Source organism: Onychostoma macrolepis, chromosome 18 (assembly GCF_012432095.1).
Source record: "Onychostoma macrolepis isolate SWU-2019 chromosome 18, ASM1243209v1, whole genome shotgun sequence".
NCBI classification, from domain to species: Eukaryota; Metazoa; Chordata; class Actinopteri; order Cypriniformes; family Cyprinidae; genus Onychostoma; species Onychostoma macrolepis.
In genome coordinates, this window is record NC_081172.1 from 19,267,727 (window position 1) to 19,277,894 (window position 10,168).

Below are 10,168 nucleotides of genomic sequence, written 5' to 3' on the forward strand. Positions count from 1 at the left end.
TTTAAAATCAGACATTGCATTACCATGGAAATGGTACATCAAAATCATGTTACAAAATGTTTTCATTCATAAATTATACAAATTTAAATTTGGATAGTGCACTTTAATGTCTATGTTCAAAACTGTGAGTGACAGTTAAGGGGTTAATTATAATTTATTTTTATGGAAGTAAAAAATAAATAAATAAATAAATAAAAAATAGGCCTAATCAGACAATAGCCTTTAAAATGACCTTAAATGTATATATAATGGCAATGAGACCATAATAATTGGTTCAAATAAAGTATCAAAAGCAAGTAAAATATGGTTCTGTTGAACAAAACTTAACAATGTATCATAAACAATATACTTTTACATTACACATTGTATCAAAAGCCTACAGAGGGCACAAACGGCCCGACGATCATGTTTATAAGTCACTGTGCGATTTAATCATTGTTTGGCTAAACCACATTCAATTCAAATGACCACTTAATCTTTAATATATAGCCATTTCTTTACAAGAGAAATGCTACAGCAATTGTCGTTTCACAGAAATTATTTGTTCCGATTTCCCCATAGGCAGCATGAATTAAATGAGGGTTCATGATCAGGCCTTTCGACGCCCCGCCTTCTCAGTTTCGCATTAGCCCATTGGAGTGGCTACTAAGAAAATTCTTGGGTAAAAAACACATTCTAACCCATCTGTCGGCTCCGGATAACTCCCTGTTTTCAAGCATAAAAAAAGGTCCACCCATCAGATGCTGCGAGCTGCTCCCGTCAAAGCTACGTGGACCTTCCCGGTCACTCGATTCAAGCCCGTCCACTCCGTCATCGACCAGTAGGGCTCACCCGTCCGACGCTATGAGCTGTTCCCGTCAGAGAAGCAGTGTGAGCCCTCCATATCGGGCTACCCAAATCACGTTGCTCCTCGTCCATCGCCTAGTGGGGCCCATCATAGGATAGTAAAAAACTAAAATAACAAAATGTAACCAAGAAATTATATTATTTTGGGTCTGTAAAGTTGCCTTAGAGCATTAAAATAGGAGGGTTAAATTGACCTGGGAACAGTACGAACGAAACAAAAAATTTTGTAGACATGTCAAAACACATCAGCGTGTTGAAACTTTGCATGCATGTTCATGACCCTAAATGAGGAAAAGTCACAACATTTCAAAAAAAAAAAAACATAAGTTAACTGATATTTCCGACAACTCAAAAATCAAATTGGGTCAAATTGACCCGGAACAGTACATAAGGGTTAAATGCATAGCTTGGGTCTTTAGCGACCTGGGACATCATTCACTACCCTCTCCCTCCTTCATTTTTTAAAGATAGACATCAACTTTCAAATCAGACAAGAATGCCTGATTTCTGATTATTTATTTATTTATTTTATTTTTTTGTAAAAAGTGTATAGGGTCGCTAGAGACCCGGGGTATGTAAATGTGTAAGTATATTTTTCCTGCGCAGCTATATTTACATATCTGATGACTCCATACATGCAATGCATATTTATTCCTCGAGGCACTGTTTGATACACAAACAAACAAAAGAACAAAAGAATATCATTAGCAAAAAAAATAAATAAATAAAATAAAAAAATTAACTGGTTTGAATGGCTTTATTGCAGAGAAATTACTGTACGCAATGAAATATAAATGTCACTGTCATTTAATGGTGGATGTGGTGAATAAGTTGCCAGTGATCAAAATATTGATTTTGAAGACACTAAAAATAATAGTTTTGAGAATATGGTTGAGATTGCGAATATGATTGCCCATTGAAGCTAAGCAGGGTTGAGCCTAGTCAGTACCTGGATGGGAGACCTCCTGGGAAAACTAGGTTGCTGTTGGAAGAGGTGTTAGTGAGGCCAGAAGGGGGTGCTCACCCTGCAGTCTGTGTGGGTCCTAATGCCCCAGTATTGTGACAGGGACACTATACTGTCAAAAAGCAACGTTTTTCAGATGAGACGTTAAACCGAGGTCCTGACTCTCTCTTATTTTATTCTTATGTAATTGTTACTAAAATATCAAGAGAGTTTTTGCTATTGCAGCAGTTAGAGAGCAATCCATGCTGGATATATATTGCCCTACAAAGGCAAAAGACCTTAACTCGCTGGAGTGTGAAACTGAGAAAAATGACTTTAAAGTGTTTTACTTGACCAGCCAAATTAATTATAGGTAGGACACTGGGAATTTGGCAATTAGATGTTTTAGTAAAGAAAATTATCTACATTAAAAAATTGTGAGCTCAAACTTGATTTTTACCCCTATTTTTAAGTTAATGTACTCTGCCTTTGCATTGTCTACAAAAAGTGAGAAGTCACACCAAGGCAAAAGACCATAACTTCCACATTATCAGTATTTGGTTGCTGATCACCATTTACAAAATCGTTATAGTAACACCTGTATAAAATCTAGTGATCATGGGGCTATTGCATATAGTAATGTGACTGTATTATTATTATTATTATTATTTTGACCGTAACAAGCAGACTAAAAGTAAAACATGTGAGTGGATACTGTTTTGCAACCAATTTATTTGCTATGCTCAGTAATCTAAAAGAATGCTAGACATAGCATAATTGCTTATATAAACTTGAATGAAAATAGCCTAACCTAAAAGAAGACTTGTGGATTGATGTTAACCCCAGAGAGCAGGAATAATGCTCAGAAATGCGTGTGGATTAATAAACATCTCCGACGACATTCAGCGCCATGGATTGATTTTATCGGTTTACAAGAAAAGGTAGGATATGGATTTAATTGCGAACTGTTAGGCTACTGATTTTAAGATTGATCATGCTACATGCTATGGCATTCAAGTACACAGGCATGCATCCAACTAGAAGTGACAGCCTGGTGAATAATCTGCATTATAAAAAGGAAAAAAAATAAATATATTCACAATTATGTATTGCTGCCAAGGTGTCTAGTCTTTACAGTGCTATGTTATTTGGAGCTGTTTGGTAGATCGCGATCTATCTAATTCGTTTTTCTGCACCGTAATTAAAATGTGGCAGACTTTAATGGACAGTAAAAAAAAAAAAAAAAAAATGCAGAACACCACACCGCAACTTCATTTTGACGCGCAGTTAAACAAAGGCAGAACGCCGTAACTCAATTTGAGCATTCCAAACAAAGTGAAAGAGCCGTAACTGGTGTTATACGATGTTCTGCCTTGGTTTATCTGGGGCTTTTTGAAGTTACGGTTGAGACCATCCATTGTTTTCTCGGAAAAACAACAAAATTGACTCAAGATAATTATGTACATGATAAAGGATGTCTTGAATGTCCCAAAAATATCAATAACTAATTTTCGACAAAAATCGAAGTTACGGTCTTTTGCCTTTGCACGGCAGTATAGGTCTGGTTCGTATGGTATTGCTCATATATATATATATATATATATATATATATATATATAAGCAATACCACATGAGTGCAGTGCAATATGGCTGTATATTAACATGGCTGTGATTCGGCCGAAAGGAAATATCATCTGGAAACACAGTGTTAGCTTTCACTGTTATGCTGATGACAGCATATATTTCTTCATGGCCCAATTCGCAAAACTAACGGAATGCATAGTTGATATAAAAAAAAAATTTAAAAAAACCTGTATTACTAGTAATTCCCTATTACTAAATTCTGTAAAAGCATAGGTTTTAATTATTTGACCAAAAACCTCTGCATGTAATAACCTAAAACACTGTCTTAACACTTCATGGCTGCTCTGTTAATTCTTCGTCATCAGTCAGGAACCTAGGTGTATTTAATAGCAAACTTTCCTTTGAAAACCACGTTTCTAGCATTTGTAAAACCGCATTTTTCCATCTTAAAAATATATCTAAATTATGACCTATGCCATCGGTGTCAAATGCAAAAACGTTAATTCATGCGTTCATGACTTCGATGTTAGATTATTGTAATGCTTTATCGGGTGGTTGCTCTGCATGCTTAATAAACAATGCTGGTCCAAAATGCAGCAGCTAGAGTTCTTACTAGAACCAGGAAGTATGATCATATTATCCGGTTTTTATCAACTCTGTACTGGCTCCATATTGAACATCGCATACATTTTAAAATCTTGCTAATTACTTATAAAGCCCTGAATGGTTTAGCCCCTTAAAACCGAATGCACAGATGCAATGTACTGATACACATCTGATATTCTCCCAACTGTTTACGCTCACTGAAAACATAACCGAGTGTATTTACGTGAATACTCATCGAAACGAACAATTCAACATCATTTTGTGTGTATTTCTTCATTCATGCAAAGCGACAGAGTGCTCGTGCGATATGTGAGAGGTGCTTTCTGTGTCTCCATGCTTTGTTGTGTGCTTTGAAAACCGGACTGAATAGAGTTCTCTTTTGCATCATCAAATTTATCCCTTTGTCTGCTCTTCTCTTACTCCCAGATATTGACATTTTTGGATGTTTTATGAGATGTGCAGCAAGTGTATGCTAGCTCATGTCCCACCGGATAGATCAATAGGCTATGTTATAGTTCAAATGTGCGCATCTAACCTCCTAACTATGCAGCAGGTTCTTTCTGACATTTTCGTCTTGTTTTTTTTTGTTGACGAAAATGTCAATAGATTTTCGTCATAGCTTTTGTCATTCAAAAAGAGTTTAATTCCATTATTGACTTGTTTTCGTTGATGAAACAAAAATTGTAGTTTACAAAAATTATGATGAAACTTGTTTTGAACACTGATGAAATGAACACTGCTGCAGACATTTAATGAAGTAATACATGTCAAATTAAAACACTGCACAGTCTTCACTGTATGGCCAAGGTACTGGCCAGTCTATGGGGTGTATGATATGGTGGCCACAAAGCACCAGCTATGGCTTACTCTAACAGGGGTTAAGGAGAAAGATAAATGCTTTCTCCAGGAAGCCCCAATCTCTTCTTCTGGTCTCTTTGGCAAAAACATTTTCACAACTGATTTCATGAGCTGGCGGTTGCGTGGCCACCAGCCAACAGCCCATGCCCAGATCCTATAGCAGTGGTTCCCAACTCTGGCCCTCGAGGTCCACTTTCCTGCAGAGCTTAGCTCAAACCCTAATCCAACACACCTGAGGTCAAGGTCTACGTGATTAGTATAAATTTACTGGAAGATGAGTTTGATCAAGGTTGGAGGTAAATTCTGCAGGAAAGTGGACATCGAGGGACAGAGCTGAGAACCCTGTCCTATAGGGAAGAACAGAAGACTAGTGTATAGCCTCAGACTGGGGGTAGCAGCGATGGACACAACTTCAGCAGCATATAAGTTATATTCTAATATGAAAAGCAAAGTGAAAAATGTCTACCCAGACAGAAGTGTGTTCTCTGTTAACAATGTTGAAGTTTCTTGAGGGGATAGATAAACAAACAAACAAACAAACAAATAAATAAACAAATTTATGAATGAATGAATGGTTCACATTTAATTACGGCATGTGTATGATGCTTGATACATAACATACACTTAAGAGGCATAAATGCATGCCCATGAAATACAGTTCTAAACCAAATAAATGGCTGCATATTTTAGGCTATTAGATTTATTTTCCATTCAAAAAAAAAAAATTTTTTTTGTTGTTGTTGTTTTTTCATTGATTTTCTTGGGAGATAGCAAACAAGAGTGCTCTGCATAGTGCTGACCTGGCCTTCCCTGCAAAGCCTGCCACAGCCTGAGAGGAGCAGAACCACCAGTTAAAAAGACAGGAGTGCATTTTTATCAATTTGTCAGTTCAAACAGCTATAATGAATCAAGTTACTTTTCTTGAAGGTTTTTTTTTTTTTTTTTTGGTTACTTATCTATTGCTTAATATAGCTATATTGTTCAATTATTTGTGGGTTTAAAGTGCTTTTGTTGAAGATTTTCCCATCATTTGTTTCTTTGTGTTTTTCTCTGGTTTTAGCAAAATGATGTAACATTTCGGAGCAAATATGCAAAATAGTAAACCAAAACTCGAAGCTAAAATTGCAAATATCTCTACAGCTACAGTAAATTTTCCAGGAGAACTGACATAAGCTGGGATAAATGTGAGCCAGACAGCACAGAATATGAGCATACTGAATGTGATGAACTTGGCTTCATTGAAGTTATCAGGGAGCTTCCGAGCTAGAAAAGCTAAAACAAAACACAAGATTGATAGCAGACCAGTATAACCCAGAACAGCCCAGAAACCAAGAGCTGAACCTAAGTTACATTCTAGGATGATCTTTTCTCTGTAATAGCTCAAATTCATATATGGGAAAGGAGGGGATATTGTTAACCAAATCACACATATAATCACCTGTATTAACGTTAAGGAAACAACACTGAGTCTCTGTTGAAGAGGCCCAAACCATTTCATGAAATTACTTCCTGGAAGTGTAGCCCTGAAAGCCATTAAGACCACTATTGTTTTCCCCAAAACACAGGAGATGCAAAGGACAAAAGTGATTCCAAACGCTGTGTGACGCAACATACAGGACCATTCAGTGGGTCGACCAATGAAAGTGAGTGAACAGAGAAAACACAGCGAGAGTGAGAAAAGCAACAGGAAGCTCAGCTCTGAATTGTTGGCTCTTACAATAGGTGTTTCTTTATGAAGATAAAAGAGAAAAGATACCATTGCTGTTAATAAAACTCCAATAAAGGAAAAAATACAAAGCACCATCCCCATGATTTCAGTATAGGAAAGGAATTCAACCATTTTTAAGACACATCTGTCTTTGTTTTCATTTGACCAGTACTCCAAGTCACAGGGGAAGCAGTTACTAGAATCTGTGAAGAAAAAAAAAAAAAAAAAAGGAAAGTGAATCATTAAGAACCTAGAACAACAGACAGTATTACTCATCACTTTATCACACCAGAATGTCCTATTTTACCTGTGCCATTACTGATTTCTCCCTCTGCACATGGAATACAGTCATAACAGCAGACAGGTCGACCCTTTTGCACAGCCTTCCTAGTGCCGGGGGGGCAGGTCTCACTGCACACGGACACAGGCAACTATAAGAAAATAAGCTGTCATATAAAACCTCAAATTATTATGATTTGAGTAGTTAAAGTATTGTTTGACACCTTGGAATGTTTTTTTTTCTTTTTTTTTTTTTTCTCAACTTTTATGACACTCTGCTTTTATATTTGTATTTCATATACGTTTGTTAAAATGATTGTTCTGTACTTGGCTGTCCTTTTTACAATTCAGATATTTAATGTGACCTCAATAATTTGTTATTAATTAGTATTAATGTACCTGTCCACTGTTCCCTGCCCATAACACATTTTCCTGATTGACCTGAAGATGTTTCTCTGAAGGCAGTGAGCTGTCATAGACACCCACATGCTTAAACTGCAGACCTACATTCCCAGCAGGCTGCCAGTTAACAAGGTCATATCTCGCCACTGGATCACCACTTGCATCAAAGAAGATTTCTTCACTTGTTTTGACAGTGAATCTCACATCTCTCATATACTCCAACACCTGAGAGGAAACAACATTTTAATTAGATTGTATTATTATTATTATTATTATCATTAATATTATTATTTATTCTATATTAAAAGTTTTTTTTTTTTTTTTTCCTTTCTATGAACATGATTTTATTGTTATTTTATTTTTTTGTGCTTGCACCTATTCTATTTTAATGATTTTTATTTTCATTTTTCTATTGTTATTTTATGTGCTCTTAAATACCTTTTGTGGTGTGGGCCGTTCTACTTTGCTACTGTTGGTGGAGGATTTGAAGTCTTTTAATATATTATGTAGTGTATGTGCAATAGCATACACTGCAGTGTACACTTTATTTGCTATCCGTAGCTCTGAAACATCAGTATACTCATTTTGCAGCTCTGCCAGTTTTTCTGAACCAGTACAGCCACCATTGCTGCTAATCCTGAAAGAACAGTGAAATGCTGTCTCCCAGAATTCTTTTAAAAGTTCATTGTTTGGTTCTTGATCAGGGTGCACATTCACTAGGAACTCTCGCAGGCCCACAAGTTTGGCATTTGCTATAGCAAAACCCACAGCTCCAGAAAGGAAACTGTATTCCTTTGTTTCTGCAATAGTTCGAGAAGTAATCCAGGATTCACTGCCAACCCACTGTATCCCTGTGATGTTGTGTTGCACAATTACATTCACAAGGGGGAAAAAATCTCTTAGTGCAACAAAAGCCAGCACCACCTTGGCAGTGCCCTTCTTTATCACTTCTAGCGTCTTCAGAAACTGCTCTTGTGGATCAGTTCTTAATATGGTTTCTGAGTATTCAATACAAATCCCTACTTGTTTTGCAGCCTCCTCAAATGCTGCAATGCCATTATTACCATAGTCACTGCGACTCCTTACCGTGCCAACCCATGTCCAGCCAAAGTGCTTGACAAGCTGAGCCAGTGCTCTGCTTTGGTAATAATCACTGGGTATTGTTCTGAAGAAGGATGCAAACCTTTTTCTGTTACTCAGGCATGCACATGTGGCAAAATGACTGATCTGCGAGAAAAAAAAAAAAAAGCAGAGCATTTTAACTACATAGTTTTTCATTTTCTTATTTACTTAATACGTACAATTTATTTTAATCTTTCTAATATCCAAAAAGGCATAATTTTTATCAAATAGACTGCAACAATCTAAACAATTTAACTCATTGTTTTCTATATTTACAACAATTGATTTTAATTGGTTAAATATGACTTGAAGCACATATTTTTGGTGCCTGCTCCAGTGGTCATCATGCTCTGATTTAACATGATAAATGAGAGTTCTTACAACAGGCAAACTGAATGGACCAGCTACAGAAGCCATGGCTATGGTTGGAGAGGAGTTTGACTCTCCAACAATTGCATTAACAGCTGGTGGTCTAGAACAGGATGTCTCACTCAGAGTCTCTTCATATCCATTCATCAAAGCCATGCCTGAGAAGATAGCCTGAGCTATTGAGCCACATGAATCATATATCTTATAGCCCAGAGAAACACCAGGCAATAGCTGTGTGCTGTTATTAATCTCCTCAATGGCAAAAATCAGTGTCTGAGCAAATTTAAACTCTCGCAAGCTGAAGCTGTGGAAATAAAACATTCGATTTTCTACATCAGATTTTTATTATATCATCAAAGTCATGTTCAGCTATTTTTATATCATCATACAAACCTGGCGCATGTTGTTGGCTCTGGTTTGGAAGTGAAAGGATGCATCTTTAACAGAGCACTAATGTGGATTGAGAATATCGCCCCAATGTTAATGTCTCTTTCTGCAGAAAGTAGAGGAAGGGCAGGCTGACTAAGCAGTCTGCAGAGTTGTGCTGAATAGACGCCATACACCACCAGCAACAGTAGCGGCAGTGACACAGTCCTTTTTGCCATGTCAATCTGTATGAAGGGCAGGAACCTCTGAGGGAAAACAGTGATAGCGCTGCCTTTTATTGTCTTTAATTGTCCTTTGGGGTTGGCATTATGAATCTTTCATGCTAGTTGGCTTTTTACACTTATTTTTCACTATGGAACAAACAACAATGAAGATATTTAGCTGATGTAAAACTGAAAAAAAAAAAAAAAACATTATATATATATATATATATATATATATATATATATATATATATATATATATATATATATACATATATGTATATATATTATGGCATGCCATTCAGGAAAATTTTAGTATATGGAATGGAATGAAACTTGATTATATGGAATGAAGTTTGAATATATGGAATGAAACTTGAATATATGGAATGAAACTTGAATATATTGAATGAAATTTTGAATATATGGAATGAAAGTATGAATATATGGAATGAAACTTGAACATATTGAATGAAAGTTTGAATATATGGAATGAAACTTGAATATATTGAATGAAATTTTGAATATATGGAATGAAACTTGAATATATTGAATGAAATTTTGAATATATGGAATGAAAGTATGAATATATGGAATGAAACTTGAACATATTGAATGAAAGTTTGAATATATGGAATGAAACTTAAATATATTGAATGAAAGTTTGAATATATTGAATGAAAGTATGAATATATGGAATGAAACTTGAACATATTGAATGAAAGTTTGAATATATGGAATGAAACTTGAATATATTGAATGAAAGTTTGAATATATGGAATGAAACTTGAATATATTGAATGAAAGTTTAAATATATGGAATGAAAGTTTGAATATATGGAATGAAGTTTGAATATATGG

The 10,168-nt window shown here is 35.7% G+C and overlaps 1 protein-coding gene across 1 annotated transcript; it reads right to left on the reverse strand.

The window, feature by feature from the left end:
- Positions 1–5,834: 5,834 nt before the first annotated feature.
- Positions 5,835–9,773, reverse strand: LOC131524057 (extracellular calcium-sensing receptor-like). Its single transcript, XM_058750800.1, has 7 exons — positions 9,729–9,773; positions 9,111–9,349; positions 8,730–9,021; positions 7,665–8,453; positions 7,224–7,451; positions 6,853–6,976; positions 5,835–6,748 (listed from the first exon to the last, which is right to left on the reverse strand). The coding sequence occupies exons 1-7, from the start codon at positions 9,771–9,773 to the stop codon at positions 5,835–5,837; spliced, it is 2,631 nt and encodes an 876-aa protein (XP_058606783.1).
- Between the last annotated feature and the right edge of the window lie 395 nt (positions 9,774–10,168).

Coding starts and splice junctions, on each gene's coding strand:
- LOC131524057 (XM_058750800.1), bottom strand. CDS start 9,773: ATGTTCAAGTTTCATTCCATATATTCATACTTTCATTCCATATAT. Junction 9,350..9,728: donor CATACTTTCATTCCATATAT/TCAAAATTTCAT, acceptor GTTTTCCCTCAG/AGGTTCCTGCCCTTCATACA. Junction 7,452..7,664: donor AACGGCCCACACCACAAAAG/GTATTTAAGAGC, acceptor GTTTCCTCTCAG/GTGTTGGAGTATATGAGAGA.